Source organism: Anas acuta, chromosome 5 (assembly GCF_963932015.1).
Source record: "Anas acuta chromosome 5, bAnaAcu1.1, whole genome shotgun sequence".
NCBI lineage: Eukaryota > Metazoa > Chordata > Aves > Anseriformes > Anatidae > Anas > Anas acuta.
In genome coordinates, this window is record NC_088983.1 from 11,608,957 (window position 1) to 11,627,391 (window position 18,435).

At 39.5% G+C, this 18,435-nt stretch overlaps 1 protein-coding gene across 1 annotated transcript in view; it reads right to left on the reverse strand.

Annotated features, from left to right (window-relative positions):
- The window catches only part of DYNC1H1 (dynein cytoplasmic 1 heavy chain 1), a 43,138-nt gene that overhangs the window by 16,647 nt on the left and 8,056 nt on the right, over nt 1-18,435 (reverse strand). Inside the window, exons 9-45 of the mRNA XM_068682741.1 lie at nt 18,082-18,261; nt 17,432-17,581; nt 17,025-17,171; nt 16,745-16,885; nt 16,420-16,596; nt 16,197-16,307; nt 15,997-16,116; nt 15,537-15,776; nt 14,858-15,013; nt 14,404-14,517; nt 13,689-13,799; nt 13,399-13,608; nt 12,856-13,002; nt 12,472-12,638; nt 11,632-11,805; nt 10,729-10,894; nt 10,461-10,649; nt 10,180-10,374; nt 9,606-9,888; nt 9,242-9,342; nt 7,691-7,850; nt 7,147-7,390; nt 6,782-6,965; nt 6,006-6,218; nt 5,617-5,855; nt 5,337-5,493; nt 4,712-4,939; nt 4,247-4,477; nt 3,972-4,112; nt 3,500-3,733; nt 2,699-2,905; nt 2,483-2,604; nt 1,957-2,122; nt 1,595-1,758; nt 1,279-1,408; nt 387-520; nt 8-122 (exon numbers count right to left, since the gene is read on the reverse strand). Coding sequence (XP_068538842.1) covers nt 8-122; nt 387-520; nt 1,279-1,408; nt 1,595-1,758; nt 1,957-2,122; nt 2,483-2,604; nt 2,699-2,905; nt 3,500-3,733; nt 3,972-4,112; nt 4,247-4,477; nt 4,712-4,939; nt 5,337-5,493; nt 5,617-5,855; nt 6,006-6,218; nt 6,782-6,965; nt 7,147-7,390; nt 7,691-7,850; nt 9,242-9,342; nt 9,606-9,888; nt 10,180-10,374; nt 10,461-10,649; nt 10,729-10,894; nt 11,632-11,805; nt 12,472-12,638; nt 12,856-13,002; nt 13,399-13,608; nt 13,689-13,799; nt 14,404-14,517; nt 14,858-15,013; nt 15,537-15,776; nt 15,997-16,116; nt 16,197-16,307; nt 16,420-16,596; nt 16,745-16,885; nt 17,025-17,171; nt 17,432-17,581; nt 18,082-18,261 — 6,348 coding nt within the window. The remainder of the gene's footprint in view (nt 1-7; nt 123-386; nt 521-1,278; nt 1,409-1,594; nt 1,759-1,956; nt 2,123-2,482; nt 2,605-2,698; nt 2,906-3,499; nt 3,734-3,971; nt 4,113-4,246; nt 4,478-4,711; nt 4,940-5,336; nt 5,494-5,616; nt 5,856-6,005; nt 6,219-6,781; nt 6,966-7,146; nt 7,391-7,690; nt 7,851-9,241; nt 9,343-9,605; nt 9,889-10,179; nt 10,375-10,460; nt 10,650-10,728; nt 10,895-11,631; nt 11,806-12,471; nt 12,639-12,855; nt 13,003-13,398; nt 13,609-13,688; nt 13,800-14,403; nt 14,518-14,857; nt 15,014-15,536; nt 15,777-15,996; nt 16,117-16,196; nt 16,308-16,419; nt 16,597-16,744; nt 16,886-17,024; nt 17,172-17,431; nt 17,582-18,081; nt 18,262-18,435) is intronic.

The window sequence follows — 18,435 nt, forward strand, 5'->3', positions numbered from 1 at the left end:
TGCCAACCTTAATTTGGTAGACGCTCAAACCGTTCATCCAGGCAACGAATCTTGAGAGGGTTGTTTTCCCTGCTCCACTGACTCCAATGAGCAACAAGTGGCCCTGTGGTTGACGGAAGATTCTGAAAAAAGAACAAATGAGTATGTTTGGTCAAATGTTATCAACTCACTCAAGTTTTTCCCTGAGCACCTATACTTCAAGCTAGCACTACAACTGACAACACACATCTCTCTAGCTAGGATCCTGCTCTCTGAAGGGCAGAAGTAGGTTGTCTATGGAAAGGAATGGGATCAAGCTCCTTTCCTAGACTCTACACAGACTTCTCTGTTTTAGAAAAAGTCTCTAAATAAGATGTACATGAACAGCAACCAAAGTCTCAACTTACCGGTCAATTCTTAACACATGATCCAAGACTTCATTGAACAGAACAAGCGGTACATCGAGCTCTTCTTCATAGAAGACTTTAAGCCTAGCTTTCACATAGTCTCTTAATTCTTCTTGATCCACTGGAATATAATCCTAGAAGAATCAGTCAATACAGTATGGATGTTAAGATTAAGGGTATTTTGCTTAGCAAACAATTGTTTACTAGATGAAAGCAGAAGTATTAGAGTATCTAATAAAGCAATCCCCTAACAAAAACTTAAAAATGCTGTACACATTTGACTTGCCCAGGAGCATGTCTGCCCACAGCTTAGAGGGCCACAGACACCAGCATGGGGTTGAAACATTGAATCTATGATAAGTTGAGCCTGAGCTGCCAGACACCAAAGAGACTGGGAAGTAGCATGCAAGACTTGCTTCCCCTCACTTCCCCATCCAAACAGCTTTTCCCTGACCAACAATAAATGCCTAAGAAGGGTAGCAGACTAGAAGGACCTTTGCCTTGATCCAGCAGGATTTCTACAGATTGCCCAGCTGTATCAATTCAGATTGTGAGACAGTCCACTATACAATTTACACTATCAGAGTTGTTTGAAGCTCACACCTTATCCAAGAGATTCCATATGCAGTAAATGCCAGCAACTTTCTGGAAGTGTTACCCTATTCTAGAGAAACATTATTTCAAACTGCCTTTATATGCTGTGGTAGATCTTACAACAGCATCCTTGCAATAACAGCTACTAACTTTGTAGTAATTTACTTCAGATATCCATAGTAAAAACTTCTCAGAGATCAGCCTAATAAAATTACAGACACTGATTGTCATGCTAATATAGTCATAAAAGCTGCATCAGTCAATTGCTCCCAAAGTATTCCATTTTTTAATCTATTACCTTTGACAGCCAGTTGCTGTATAAGATAGGTCTGCTCATAGCTTTTTCCTTGTCAATATTGGGGAAGTGTTTCAGAGCAACCATGTCAATGTTCTCATCAGTCCAGCGTCTCTCTTCGTCTTCTACAAGTCTGGATAAAGAAAAACATCCATGACTACAAATACTGTAGTGGAAGGATACGCTCCAGCTACATAACATGAAGTTTGGTCTGCAAATGAAAGCTGGAGGAGTAGGGGAAAATTCATTCTGTGCTTGTTTTTTTGTTGTCCTGTCCTCAAGTTCCACCCCCTACAGCCCCCCATCTCATGTTTCTTACCTGTCCTGGAAGAGACGTAAAGCTTCATGGGCCCAAATCCTGATAAGGCCTTCAACTGGTAAGGTTTCTAGTGGTCTTAATGCTTCAAATATACCTCTCACCCATCGAGTCATTTCACGAGGTGAATAGATGTAGTGTGGCTGTGTGTCTTGAGTGAATCTCTCCTAAAAATGCAAGTACATATTAGTTATATATAAAAATAAAATATATTATTTACTTTGTCCCAGAATTCTGCCTTATTTTACAAGCCTTGAGTTGCCATATATTACTTTGCTAGTCTCATACATATGAAGGGCAAACAATATACCTTAAGTGATTTGGCCAAGACTGATTAGAATTTGAGGTTGTGTTCAACAAATTACCTGAGACATTGTGTAGAATTCTACCATAGCAGCAGTGAGAGGTTCTGCATATGTGCGAAGTGATGGGATCAGCCTTAGCATCGCACGATTGAATGTTCCATATATCTGAGTAAGTGAAGCTGGCCCAGGATAGTCCACATAAACCACAGGAACATGTCGCAAAAATCTGAAAGATTAGCATATTTGAGAGTCCAGAAAGTCTATATTATTTTTTTTTAATCAAAATTAAATCACAGTTTTATTACAAATTCCCAACATTAACTGCAGTTTGTTAGTTGATCCTTAGTGCCTTGGACTAAAAAAGCGTTCTGATGTACCCACTGCATGTTAGACAGGTTATTCGAGAAATACAATGAGGCCACTGACTGTCAGTCAGGATAAGAACTGAGTAGTAGTTAGCTCAAAAACAAAGAACACAACTTGAGCACAACTGGTATTAAGTGTTTAAGAATGGATTCCATAGTCAATGCTTCAGTTTTGACCCCCATCTTTCTGTAAGTACAAAGTTGTTTACAAGGTACATTACCTGTGTGAGAGAGGTTTTCTTCCAGGATCAGTAGGTGGATTACATGCACCAACAAACTGAATTCTCTCCAGTTTCACCCATGTCTGATCTGATGTACGATAGAATCCTCCATGCTCCACCATCTGGAAGAAAACAAAACCAAACCAAAATCAGTGTACCATTAAGTTTCAGTGAAGGTAACCGTTATGACAGAGTTAATTACAAAGGAAAACAAACCTGTCTAATGAAGGATATGACTCTCTGCGTGCCATACTTATCCATGTCTGGCAAGTTGATTTCATCACAGAACAGCACCAACCACTTTCCCAACTGCACAGGAGCCAGCACCACTCCATTAGGCGTGCGCCTGTACTCACAGTAGTGATCAAAAGTTTTCAAGAGCAGTTCTGGTGTAGTAGCACTAGAAAAGTTGAGTCCAACCACCTTAAGAAGAGAATAGTGAAGAGAAAATAAATAAGTCAAAATGCATTAGAGCTTGAAAGAGCTTATTAAGAGCCCTGGAACCAGGCATGCTACAGCTTAGCTTTCCACAGTGGATGTCCATGTATCATCTACATCTCAGGTCACTGACTGTAGTACACTGTGTGCTTCCCACAACGGGTTTTCCATTTACAATGCAGCAAAAACTTCTGCCCAGCCTTGTACTTAAAACACTACAGCTTCATATTACTGTTATGCCAACCTAATACACTGAAGGACAAGAGCTATTCTTAAACATTATTCAAGGTTTTAAAATACCAAATGGAGGAATGCTCCTCTATTATTGAAGCTGGATAGCAGGAAGTAGCTTTTGGGCTAAGGATCTTGAGAAATACATTTAAATGCTACTCAACATCATTTTTACTTTTTTCCGTATTTTCACATGACTGACTGAGGTGGAAGCACCACTGAATTCCTAGCAAATCACTTTGGTGCTAACTCAAGACTGCTTGAATCTTTAAGGTAAGTGACTAGTTACTACCCTTTAATTCACATACACGTGCACATACAAACGTGCGCACACACTCTCTTGTGTACCTCCATATCAGGAAGGGCTCTGAGAGCACTGAAGAGGGTCATGGTCTTTCCAGAACCTGGCGGGCCACAGAGTACTAGAGGTTTGTGCTCTGCCAGCCAAGTATACAGCAATGCTTCATGGCGAACTGTGTCTAGGGTTGGTACTACAACATCAGGAGCTGCAACTTTGTGTGTCTCAACTTCAATCTGAGGAACCTTGGTTTGCCATGGCACCCACTCACCCGTAATGGACACCTAAGAACACAAAAACATGATCAGAATTTAGAACAGGAATGTAGTTTGATCTGTTTAATATATATATAGTTTAGCATATACATATAAACTATTAAAAATCATAGTAAGTTAGTAGCATCAAATTTGATGTGATTATTAGAACAGGTAGATTAGAACATTGTTCACTGACGAGCCAGAAACTATAAAACTTAAGTTTTGGCTCCAAATTCTAAAGCAGAAACCTTAAGAAAGGTTTTACCTCATAGTCAATTATAGGTATGTTGGGTGCAGTTGGCAGTGGCACAGTGGTGATTCTCCTAATGTATTCTCCCAGCTCTGCTCTCATTTTCAGACGACTGTCTCCAGAGAGAGACCAGAGAATTGCATAGACCAGGTACCTCTGCAGGAAGCAAGAAAAGCAGCTATTACTTGATTGTACAGTAATGGAACAAAACTTAATGACTGATAAATGAAATCCAGCTACTATTCTGACGTATCAGACACAGGAGTCACCCAGCAGCATATTATATTTACCTGGATATAACGCTCCAGTTGATCTATCTGCATTGGGAAGTCTGGGTGATTGGCATTGTACTGGGCTACATTGCGGCAAGCTTGGTGCAGCATTGAGAACAGAGAGCCAAGGCAGCGCAGCCGGGTGAGATCCATAATATGCTCCAACTTGAAAGCATGTTCAAGTGCTTTAGTTACGAGGCCATTGGAGGTGAAATACGGCTGCATTATTGTTGCAGCATCTCTCTGGATCTGTCAGGGGAGAACAACACTGCTTAAAGCATTTGCTTCTCATCTGATTACCAGGCAGCAGAAAGTAACTTTGTTTAAGGCTTGAAATGCTTCTTATTTTAACATTCTTAAAAAAAAAATAAAATCAGGATGTCAGCTTTTGTATAATTAAGCTGCCTTAAGTTTGAAGTACATCATACTACTTGTGATACAAGTGTTCAAACACACTAGCCCAGAATGTAATCTAAGTTATACCTGCAACATCGGGGATGCTGCTTCTTCTCCCTCATCTTCTTTGCCCTTTCGCCTTCGCTGAGCTTCTTCTTCACCTTCATCCAGAGGAATGCTTCTCAGTCTGGCCAGGAAGTTATTGAATATCATGTCTGTACTGAGAACATCCTCACTGAACCAGACCATGCCACACCTTGATACAGTAGCCAAAGTTGCGTATTTCAGATCCTGTACCTCAAACATGATACGCACCTAAAAAGCAGAAATTTAAAACAGATTTTTAAGTAAAAAAAAAAACAAAAAAAATCACAAATATACACTAAAAAAACAAACCCACACCCAGAACTTTTAAAGTTACGCTGTATTTAGCCTCTGAAGAATCAAGAACAGCGTTAAACTATCCCAAACTAAGTTCATCATTACTGCCTGCTACCCTAGACTTTCTTATAATTCATCACACTTGTCTCACAGGGTCAGAACAAGCATAACATGAAATGTTTGTTTCCACAGAAATTCCTAACTCTAGTTAACCACTACCTGAAATCAGTATTACTCTGCTTGTGACAAGTGATGGGAAAGGTACCAATACAGATCAAGGTAAAAGCAACAGGTTTATATGAAAGCAAGTATCACATAAAAGTAGCATTACGTTTGGTGGAAGGCTGAGACGTTCTCCATTTGGCAGAGTAAGCAGTTTGTTGTCATCCAAAACAGAGTTCAAGTTTTCAACCCATTCGGGATCTACATCACCATCAAAGATAATCCATTGACGTTTCTGTAATTCACCTCTCACGTTGTCTATAATTCTGTAATTAAAAGAAATTTGTATTGCAGTTTTACAGGCTATAGATAACAAAGACCCAATAAAACCAGAACACGTAAGGCACAAATCTACCGTCCAGTTTTCATTCGTACTCTTGAAGACTCACTTTCTCAGGACATGTGTAAACAAGCCATCTGTCCATTCTCTGGTATTTGGATCCAAAGTACCATACAGGTGATCTTTGCTGATTGCTTTTGGATCAATAATGTGAGCAACACCTTCCACACCTTCCAGCCGTTCAAGAGCTTTCAGCAGTACTCTCCAAGCCATGCTCTTTCCACTTCCAGAGGGACCCACCATCATCAGCCCATGATTTATCTGTGTAATCTGGTACAACTGAAGTACCTGCAACAGAAAAAATGATGTGTAAGTCTCAACTTTGGTAGTCACTAAGTATTGCTCACTTAGAGATGAATAATTTAATAATAAGAGGGAAGTTAAGTCTCACAAACACATTAATTTCAGTTCCACAACATTTTCAGTTTTGCATTTTACCTTTTCAACCCACATGCCACCAACTTCTTCTCCATCACCATAGGTGAGGTACATTTCCTGACACACTTTCTTAAGCTCCTCTCGCAAGGCTGTCATTTCCCCACGGTGATACTGTACTCCAGGGAATACATCAGAAAGGAGACTAAACAGCAATGGAATGTCTTCTGCAACCAGTTTTGGTACCATAGTTTCACATACACTTTGGATCAGGATCTGTAGAGAAAATCATGTTTTAGTTGAGACCTGGAGGTGTGTGGGGGGGTGGAACTAGATGATCTTTAAGGTCCCTTCCAACCCAAACCATTCTGTGTGACTTTTTTTTTTGTTGAGTGTGTTTGATGGGGAACACTTCACTGATAAAGCACCAAACCAGGATGGTCTAGGTAAAAAACAACCATTAGCAGGCAGCTCAGCTTTGAAACTACACAATGAATTCCTACTGACTTTTAATTTATACAACGGCAGGTACTTAACCCTTAAAACAGAGTTGTTTTTTTTTGTTTGTTTGTTTTGAATTAACTTCAAAAGAACCGGGCAGCAATGAGAGTTGTGAACACACCACCTCATAAGTCTTTTATTACTCTTCAAGGAATCCTAAAATTCAAAACTTATTTCACTTCTTAGTGCTTCTAAGCTATCTAATTATCACCTCCTGTAACTAACATTGCTTTGCTTGCATGGCTTAACATTAATTGATGAACACTGCAGAGTGTTTGCTCTGTTTAGTGTACATTCTGTACTTTGTCACAGAAGATAAGAGCTCACACACAAATTACCTCTTGTTCTGGTAAGTTCTCAGCAATTTCTCCCTCATCAACAACTTCACCACGCTCTTCTTTCTCACGCTTAATCTTCTGAATCCTCTCCCTCTTCACGTTACCCGCACTGACCAGTACACTCTTCAGGGCTCTCAAGCCAAAATCATAATGACTCTGGGAGGACAGCTGTTCATCACAAAGCCTAAGAATCAAGAAAGACAAAATTTGATTCTCAATCGAAACCAACGCAGCATTCAAGAAAACATATGCCACTGCTTACTTGGAATAATCTTTGTAACTCACTGAGCATGTTGTACAATAAACATCACAGATTTGAACAATAAGCTCAACATTTAGAATCTCAAAACAAACTTGTCACTTACTTGAAGAATGGTACTATCTTATTGGCAAGGACTTCAGCTGTGCGGAAACCTTGGGAGTACAGCATGACCTGGGCAATCAGCTGACGGTCTGGTTTTGTCATTGCCAAGCTGCGGAACAACTTCTTCAAATTGTCAGGCAGATTTGATCTGCCTGCATAGCCAGGATTCATGGTGATGAAGATAGCCATGTCAGGGCTCACTTTGACTTGTTTGTTCAGCAGCTCACAAGTAATTGGTGTTGCAGCTGAAAAGAGACGGTACGTTTAGTTACAAGTGATCTGGTGACCAGTCACCTTGAGGACATAAGTCATACTTCAAGTATTCTAATTTAGTTTGCTACAGTAATGGACAGCGCGTCCTTTTGTACTGCAACTCAAATACTTGATTCCTACCAGCCGAAAGCTACTTCAAGATTTTAATCTTTGATGGTAAGTGAGTTCATGTGATTCTTGGAGTGCTTGGGAAAAATGTAACTGAGCAACAAAAGAGCATGAAGGATATTAAAGAAACGGTACAATACTACGAGGAATAAATAGTAGCATACTCTTGTCATAGTTGGGGTTGGAATGCTCTCGCAAGGCTTCCTGGATGCACTGAACTTGCTGTGAAACAGCAGACAGCATGCGCTCCTCCAGTCGGTTGAACTCGTCAAAACAGCCCCATGCGCCCACTTGGCAAAGTCCCACAAAGATGCGTCCCATTGCCTGCGCGTAGAGAGGAAAGTTCATTGATGTTGCACAGTTATTCTTGCCAATGCACAGGCAAATGGAACAGAGAAGAGTGCTTTATACAGTGCACCCAAGGCAAGTAGAAGTTGAATTTGTATGTAGGTTGTGCACAAGGTTCTGAAGTTCAGATATTTGCAGCTTTCTATTACTATGGTACTGCAGTGTAGTCGCATAACAGTGAAAGCCCATTGCATATTATTTTGCTTGTTGATAGAAATGCCAGGTGCAGTTCCAGTACTTTCTCAGAAGGCAGATCCTAGAACTACACAACACTGCACGTCTAAAAGCCACAGTAGTTCAGGATGGCCAGTTATCATCTGTTCACCATCTTTTTGAATACAAGAACCAGGGAATTGTTAAAAATAGACAAAAAGAAGTCGCTTCTTTGTAAAGTGCATAATAATACTGTGGAACTATTTGGTAGAGAATGCTATAGAAACAAGTGTGTACGTGGATTGAGTCGGAGAAACGAGTACCTGGAGAAAGATTCACTGGAGCATGAATAGAGAATAACCCATGTAAGCTTGGGACTGCTGTCACTTGATCCTGCCACTGTGGTAGGATCCATACTGTCAGTGGTAGGAAGGGGACTGGGTGCAAGGAAGGAGTATCAAGCACTGTGTTACTGCTCTTTTCCCTCCCTAGGTACTTTCTTATGGCCACCATTAGAGGCCAAACACTGACTAAATGAATCAAACACAGCTGTACAGGAAAAAATCACAACACAGAACATATGGACACCCCACTGGAGTCCAAGGAGTAGGATTACTTGTATTTGCTTTATATTTCTCTTTACATAAACACCTCACAGAGGTTTTATTTTAAGATATCTGTTGTGTTGCAATTGACTGAAGCATTTCATCTGGTTCTCAGTTTGAAGATGTAAGTAATTTTAAAATAGCTGGGTAAATTTTCTTAGTTTTGAGTAATCCTTCACATACTGAGGCAAACTCCTTAGCTTTGCCATGATGGTTTATTTGGTAATCATGCAGCCTCAAACTCCCCTCTGTTCTCCATTAAACCAGCACTATTAAGACAAATTAAACAGTTTAAGCCACTTTCCTAAAGCCAGTCTTACGCTCCACATCCCTGTACTTCCTATTCCTTTCCCTCCATTTGCTGCTATTGAACTATCAGTCCTAAAGAGAAAAACAAACAAAAAAATCAGAAGAACATTCCCCACCTAAAAACAATTTTACTTCAGGCGTTTTTTTGTTATAGAGTGTCTGTATGACCCACGGATACCTGCTCAGTTAAGTGTTATAGGTGATCATTTCAAAAGTAAACACTGCTGGCTGTTTTAAACTTCTAAAGAGATTTCTACTGCTTGCTAGCACAGACTACATTTTTTAAATCAAACAGCTTACCTGGAAGTCAAATGTCTCATCACAGTTGAAAACCAACACAAAGCGGCCAAGCTGATGTCCAAGAGCCTTAACAGATTCTGTTTTACCAGTGCCAGCAGGACCTATTTTTGAAGTGAGACAGACATGCTTCAGTATTTACAGTCCGAGTTACCAGTGCCCAACCATGTAATCTGCCAGCATGCTGAATCCAAATGTCCCTTACAAGAAACCTAAAATGGTTTACCTTCTTTCCCCAAAAGACTGTTTTGTTCTTAAACGTCATAGTTTAAAACATTCTGAAACCTTATATTAAAGCTATAAATTAAAGAGAACAGAAGTTTATATGCTTGTCTCAAGATTTTGTTGTACTTCAGTACAAACGTACCAAATGGTGATCCTCCAAGTCTTGCCTCTAGGGCTTGTGTCATTGTCAGGTAACAGCGGTCTGTAAGAGGTGTCTGTACTAGCTTATCCTGAACACCAAGGTACTCAAAACCATAGTTGAATTTGGCATTTGCCATCTGAATGGAGAGCTGTTGCAGTACATCTGTCTGTTTTGGGTCAAAGTAGAACCGCATTTGGCTGAGCCACTCAAAGGATTTGGAGTTGTCGACCTTGCTTTTGATCAGCGATCTTGTAACATCTCTCTGGTGCACCAACTCAGTGATCTGGAGAATGAAACAACTCATTAGATCACAACAATACAAGCCTTTGCTAATAAAGCCAGGAACTCTACAGTTTTTATATGCTATAATATGGTATCATGCAGTAAGACGAGCAGAGTTAAAAACTACAGCCACCTACAGGACTAGGGCTTGATGTAGTTGCTTAAATTGCATTAAACTTTTTTTTTTTTTCCCCCTAGAGGAAAAGAGAGAAGTCAGACTACTTGATTTTTCATTAACCTTTTACAAAACCTCACCTCCTAACCCACAAGAGGAAAGGAGGTTTTCACTTACCAAGTGCTCCAGTTTCCTTCTGCGAAGAGGTGGCTGCTCCATCAGCACGGAGTCTGCCAGGACATTGAGTGTGACCTCCACATTAGCCAGCACTGACTGGAGAGGACTGCTGTCCCCACCTCCACCCATACCATTGAGGGCTGACTCAACATTCTCAGACCATGCAATCTGGGCTGACAGGACAACAAGCTGAGCCTGTGTGAAAAGAAGAATCCTCATCAGACAGTTTTCCTCACTAAAGTACCCAAGCTGCAATATGCTGAAGTGTTGCATACAGATACCTGGTATTTGTCAATCCAAGAGATGTAGACTGCTGGATCAATTGATGTTGCTTTTCCGAAGATTTCTACTTCAGTAACAGATTCTGCAAGCAATTTAGCAAGGGTCACCCTCATTTCTTTCTCAACAAGAGTGAGCCACTCATTGATTTTGGGATGTTCTGTGATGGAGACAGGTGTTTTGAACAGCACCTGCAAGAATTATGTTCAAGTCAATCTATGTCCACTTATTTACAAAATTTTATTTAAAAAAGAAACACCGTGACTCTACCTCCTCTCCTTCCCGTGAGGATATTCCCAAAACCACAGAGTTATCTTCATTGAGAATAATGCTAGAAACGCCAGCAAACATCTTCTTGAAGTGTTTCTGCAGCTTAGCAACATTCTTGCTGTTTCCAATGATTTCAAGCAAGTCTTCATCACCAACAAAGTAAAACCTAATAATCATATAAAATCAGACCTGTATCACAACTCCAACTACCACTTTTTATTTATTCATACTTCATAGACAGCTATTATATGGGAATAACTGTCACTCATTTCTTCCACACTGTAAGAGGGCAAGAACCACGTATTTGCTGGAAGAGCTTAGTTCTAAGACTTACTCTCAGTTCACATGGTCTATACCAAACAAAACCGTACGCATAACTCCATGCTTTGGGGTATTTTCTTTACTTATCCATCCCTGAAATACCCACACAACAGTGCTTGGGATTGAATTAATACAGGTACAACTCCAACTCACTACCTCCTCACATTGAGTCACACACTTATGCCTTCATGCTATGTGATAAACTTGTTGACAACTATGGGTTAAGTCAGAATCAATAACTTAAATACTGGACTGTGACAGTTTGGACACTGTCCTTCAATCATATGCCAGAATTAAGCAGTTCCAAAGAGAATCTGTAAGATTACAGAAATCAGCTGCAATGGTTCTTTAAGTAACTTCTGAATCCCAAGACCAGACACAGATGATCAAGTAAAGTTTTAGTTCCACTTCCTGAGAAGTGGCTATAAATGAATTCTGTACTTCGAAGGACACAGATATATGGCTGTAACATCTTATACACACGATAAGTAAAAACTGGCAGAGGCTTTACCTAACAGAACATTCCTGTACAGAAACATCAAGTTACTTTACTTCAAGAGTCAACTGAAGTCAATTTCTTACCGAGGGAAAGAGGACCTCTCCCTTTCTAGGTATTCTCCCAGTGCCTTCTGGATCTTTCCAAGCAAGTCTGCCAGTCTCTCCAGTGACCTTTGCACTCCTTGAATGTTAAGAACATCCATCACAAGTGGGGATTTGGACACCTTTTTCATCAGTGCCAAAAATTCAGTGCTGATGCTGTAAGTAAAATAACATGGTACAACAGTATAAAATTCAGTAACCACAGGCCTGCAGAATTCCAAAATTATTTGTCTCTACATGACCACTGCCCTATGGAACACAAGGCTACATTCCCCAAATAGATCTTAATTTACCTCAAGACAACAACAACAAAGTCTAACTTTTTGCAATGTTAAATCTATTAATTCCACTGCTGAAGGTCTACTTTTCTTCATTTCCTGAAGAGATGCATAAAATTCTTTGATGTGATTGGAAGTGTGTGGAAAGATGATGAAAGTAACTTAAAGTGGAGGAGGAAAACAGCATTTAATGGTGAGACTAAAGGCTGCGACAACTGAAATCAACCTGCTTTGTACAGCCAGAAAAATCCTTGAGGTACCTGACTGAAACTTGCAAGAAAAATTACTTAATTCCAATCTACTTCTAAAAACTGTATGCTACCCTTTTTAGTATAAACCTTTTACTGTCACAATTGTTTACATGCATTTCTTGCTTTGTTTGGTTGATGAACTTAAGTCTGGGCTGTAATCAAACCAGACTAGGTAAGAATACAATTCATGTTTCAGCTTAGGAGAGTGCTAGACTAAAGTCATGAAGTTATAAGGTCTGTCCCTGAGATTCCCCAAGGGAAACAAAAAAGGAAAAAAGCAATTAAAATGTTACCTCTGGAACCGTTGGGTCTCAACAGGCAGCAAGTGCTTGATGTCTGCACTACCAGTAAAGATACCCTCCAGGTAGACCCATCGTCTTTGGACGTCTATCCAGACATCAAAGAGTGCCATGATACGGTTCAGTTTGTCTTCCCAGCTGAGGGCATCTTCCTCAAACACCTGAAAGTTTATACACTGCATTAATACTCATTTTAATAATATCAAAAGTTTCATTGCTAATAATTGTTAGTGGAAGCAGTCATTTAATAGTAACAAAGAATGTATATGCAGTTAATTATTTGTCAACCTAAAGAGCTAATATTGCTGACAATCACATATACTAAACAAGACAGGAAGGTAGAGTTAAATTAAATTGGCTTTTTTTTCTGCATTTTACCTTGTAGTATGGTGATAGCTTCATAGCAGACACGCTATTAATGTGTTCTTTTACTTTGTTGAACAGGTCATCCCATCCACGAATCAAACGACATTTGTTCTGGTAATTGACCAAGTCCAGTTCGTAAGTGTTCCATACTTCTCTTATCTAAAATAAAGGATGGTTGATATACAACATCAATTATTTCTGCTTCAGCACAATAACAAAGTAGAAATGTATTAGAGTATTCAGATTTTTCTTTTTACTCAAGGATTCTGGGTTTTCACTCAAGCTTTTGTTAAAAGTATTGAGAATATAACACAACTAGGTAAAATAAACAAGATGAGGGTTTTTTGCAGTCAATGACTGCTCTTCCCAAATGTTGCATTTTTGATCAATGAAAACTTGCACAGCTTTAAGTTTTTCCCCACAACAGTGTTTCACGGAGTCCCCAGCTCTTGTATCAACATCTTAGACTGACAGGTTTACTGGACAAATGTCAGCCACCTGACAAAAAGGCTTTGATGTGTTATTATGTGCATACACACAGAAGTTGATACTAGCCTGTTTCAAGAACTCTTCCAAAGCCATCTCTCCCTGAGCCACGAGCAGCACATCTTTGACAATTGCTTCATTTCTCTGTAAATCAACGTCCCAGATCTGTCCCAGGGTCAATTCTGAGACAACCCAGTTAACATGAAGCCTCTTCATTAGCTGTTTCCAGTGACGATCTTTAAGTGCCTCTGATTTCAGTTCAATAACCAACATGTTTATCTAGAAAAGACAAGAAAGCAAGTTACATCTTGGAAGATGAAATATACAATTCATGCATTTTAGAAATTAGTATAACTTACCTTCATGTAGCCTTTCAGAAGTCTCTGAACATACTCATAGGAGGCATACTGTCGCAAGCGGGCAGGGAAGTTTTTCAGTTGGTTCAGCAAACCATCAAGGTTTTGTCGAAGCTGTCAGTAACATAAAAGAACTGAAATATTTCTCTGGAAGTGCAGTGTATAAAGATGTACTAGTAAAAGTTAACATCTGAGAGATTTCTGTGAAAATATAAAGTTTAATCTACAGGACAGCTCTTTTAATATTATATGTATTTGTGTAAGATATGGTTGCTCTGTAGTTGGGAATTTAATTTTATTGGTCTGATTAAGATTTATGAAATAGCATTGTAACAGGCAGTTATAGCTTAGGGTTCGTGCCACTGTCTACCCCCCAACCACTGAACTAAAACTGATGCTGTTCATCCAACCACAAAGCTCTCCTATGGAGGTCTAGTAGAACAACATAGTATACATATTCTCCATATACAGTACCATCTCAATTACGAGACTACTGGAATTTCACAGGCCCACTGGAGAGTTAAGCTGTGATAGATCCTGTGAAAGTTTTTTAAGCTTAGCATAAGAAGAAATATGCTCATGAGGTACTGAAAAAGGTACATAAACATTGAAAATGATCTTGAATGTGACTATTGAGCACATTATCTCAAGAAGTCTAATTCTTAATTCATATACACTTGCAGTAGTTATATTGTTTACATATACAGTAGTGAAATACCTTGCGAGGCTGTACTGAAACCCAGGGTTGTTCTTTCATTTGATCGATCTGTTCCCAGACCTTAGAGAGTTCAGACCAGACACCTTTGAGATCCTGCAACTCTTCTAAGGCTACCTATAGTAAAGAATGAACCAAACATCACAAGTTAGTGATAATTTCTTCAAAGTCATTAGCATGGTGGAGTTAAACAGAATACTTTTAACATGTCAAAAACCTTCATACAGCTTGCTAATTCAACAAAATTGCAATAGCAAGTGACCCAGATTCTTCTACTTCTGGTCATATAATAGCTTCAAAAGATTAAGGCAGTCATGAACAATCTTTTAAGGCTAGAACTGGATGAGTGTGGACACCATCACCCACAGGCTACAAGTCACTTTCTTAAATGAAAAGTGAGATGGAACTGAAACATTGTGCTGCAAGACCAGTAAGAAGGTGTATGAACAGTTCATACCTGGACACGTTCTTCACTGCCACTGAGTAGTCCTGTATCTGTTAGTTCCAGAGCTTCTTTGGCCTTTGCACACTTCTCACGATCATCTTTCAGCCTACCAAATTTTCCTTCATAAATGGTAAGAGCTTGAAGAGCTTCTTCTGGACGCAAGTTTCCCTAAAAATTGGATGAGATATATTAATCCCAAAACCCTAAAAGTAAGTTGAAGCCAAAACAAAAGCAAGGATTGAATACCAAACGTTGGTCTGTCTCTTTATTTTTCTATTTCCCATATGCTGGCAATAAGGCTACACACCAATTCTGTAAGTCTAATCCCACTTTTAGATGCACTTTTTAGCTTTACTGAATACCACTGTGGGGTTGGGGGAGAAAACCCTTTCTTCTGAATCTTCCTACCTGCACACTTCTTAAAGAGCATTTGTTTCAGCCAAAGTTTTGTTAGTAACTGAAGCTGTCCTGCTTTTTGCACCTAAGACACTTACATTGTAGGGTTAGACTTCCCTCTGCCACACAAATAAATCAACCAACAAGTTATATATAATTGAACGTTCACAAAAAGACTTTAACCATCATATACAATGAAAAGCTACAGAAAAGTTTAAAAGTAAACTGCTTTGTTCTAGTTAAGTGCAAAGAAACTACTTTATTTGGTGAATGAATATTAATCATTACTACTTACTGTTACAGGCTTTGTTTTCTCCCAGTCTGTTAGCAAGTCAGTTGTTCTGCTCTCCACTGCCCGATCCTCTTGAACTATCTTCATCTGCAAGTTTGCTACTTGCTGCTGAATGGCAGAATCCTTCCGACGCATGATGTCATTAAAGGCACCCCATTCTCCCTCAATGTTGTCAATGTATAGCCAAGAGGATGGAAACTGGAACCTCTGTTTCTCAAGCAACCGCTGACCATTGCGATAAAGCTACAGGAGACAACAATTCTAAGTTAGTTATGTCTTTTTAACTGATGTTGCAAGACTAAATTCTCAACACATTAACAAGCACTCACTACAGGAAACGAAGTTCAAGTCTGCTCTCAAGAGGACTTGAACATCACGATGCTAAGCTTGAATACATGTATATCATCTCCAGAATTAAGTCTGACATTCTCACAAGTGCGAATCATTAGGCAAGGCAACATACCTCAACTTGCTTTTCAAACTGCTTGATTTTACGTTTCAGGGATTGAACGTATGTGATGAATGTCACTGCATCTGATGTGCTGGCAGTATCCACTGAATGCTGCTCCAGTTCTTGACGGGACTGTGTGGGGCAATAATTCAGTGTTTTAGAAATCTAGAATACGCTGATCTGAAAGTGAAAAACTGGAGATGGATTCTTACCTTAGAAATCTGTGAATGGAACTCTGTCATATTCTGCCCGAGCATTTGGCCAAATTTGCTGAGTACTTCCTTGTGCCAGGAGTCATACTTCAAGTTCACCTTTGATTGTACCTACAGTTGAATTGAGTTACATAATAGTTAATAGCCTCGTCATTTTCTGTTATACACCCACCCATTCTGAAATATAATGCATTTGTCACGACCAATAAATATAATTTCCTACCTTGCCATAGTCTATCACAACAGGTCCAAATTCCTTTCTAGTTTCTGCATTGTCAAACGTTCCTCTGGCCTTTCTTATCTGAACTAAAAGAGCTTGCCACTTATTTAGGTCTTCTCCAAGGCGGTTGTATATGTTTTCAGCCTGCATATCCCACAGACACTGGTACTGCAGCCAAACCTAATAAAGATATTTCACAATATTCATAACTTTTCCAGTACATTCTATAAGATGTTTTTCCCTACTCATGAAAATTCTTATAAAGGAGAACTGAGAGAAAAGTCCATGTTCATTTTAGCTGTAGCATCACGTGGTGTCAGCCTCTTACCTTAACATACTGTTCCACCTCAGTCACGATTCCCATGACAGCAGAGTACGACTCCTCCAGGGCAGCAGGGCCATCAGGCATCCGTGTCAATGCATTACGATAGAACTTCTCTTCCTCAGACAGCTCATAATGCACTCCGACCTGAGAACCACACGTGATATACATGAATTTCTAGTGCACTCATATTTGATCCTACAGCAACACACTAAGATACTGAACACAATTAAGTGTAAAGTGAAAGTAATTGCTCAGACCTCAGATACAGTTTCATCACACCTACCTGATACCTCTGACTTTGAATTCTTGGTAGTGACAGGATTACCATCTTCCAAGAAAACATTTCCTGGTAAAGTTTGTATCTGCACTCTTCAATTGGTGGATTCAAGTATATCACCTGGTTGGTTATTCGCAGCTCATGTACAATGTTCTGCAGAAACAGTGAACACACTCAGTTTTACTGCAAGCCACTACAACACACACATTGACAAGACAACTTTGGACTTCATGAAGTAGCACACTTTTGAAAAGCAAATAGCACTTCTATGGCAGAAGGCATGTATTCTTCCAAAGCCAGATGAAGAAAAAAATATTTATCTCCCATAAAAGGCTCATATATAATTACTGCATTATGTAACTGACAATGCAAAAACCACCACCACATCCCCAACAAAAACACCAACCACTTACTTTGATCTTGGGTTCTCCCCCAGGTTTATGGCTCACTTGAGGAGCATCTGTATCCATGTCAACTTCTGCTTTGTCATCTGCTTGTCCAAGAAGAACTTGGGTCCAGGCCCTCAGCCCAGCTTGCAAGCGAACACCGAGGATTCTTTCAATCTAAGGAAAGTAGTCCACATTGGAGGAAAAAGCTTCATATTACTGCATAAAGATCCCCACTATCATATTCTGACACCAGGCGTGCTACGGAACCTTAAAGATCCAAGCACTCCTTTACCAAGTAATTAAAAAGAGGTTTAAGAGTTTTGGTAGGTTTTTCAGTCAACATCAATTCAAAGCCTGCCCTGTCCTCCTGGATGTTAATGGAATTAAGTAATTTGAACTGCTTTGCAATTGACCTAGTGTCCAACAACCTGAAACTCAGCAAGCAGTAACAAGCACTATTAAGGCAAATAATCTTCACTATCAGAGTAACAAATCTCCTCTATCCTTTATCTACCTTGCTCCTACAACAAGGAGCTCTTCTAGCTTTCTACACAGTTGAACTATACCAATCCTTTTTCTTGAAACGGGTAACTTCCCCTTGAATTCATTGATCCCAAAAGAGAACAGCTTCAAAGAGATTTGGCATCTTCTAAATATATACTACTCAAACCTACCTCCATATCCAACTTATTGACCCAGATTGGCAAGTTTGAATATGAATGAAGATTTAAGTCATCCACAGCTTTCTGAACCCTGTTCAAGATTTCAGAGAAGGTCTTGTGATCATACATGCACGTTTCCAGTGATCTCACTTCCAGGTCTATTTTCTCTTCAATAATGAGCAGATCATCCACCTAAAGAAACAGTTTAAGAAAAAACAGAACGTTTAGTTTGACAGATTAGATACAATGATATCCAAGCAGAAATGGTTAGTCACTTATTTTTACTTGGATACAGCAAGATGATTAAATTTAGTAGTACTAAAACATCCATTCAGTTGGACAATTTGTGCCAATTCAGTTAACTAC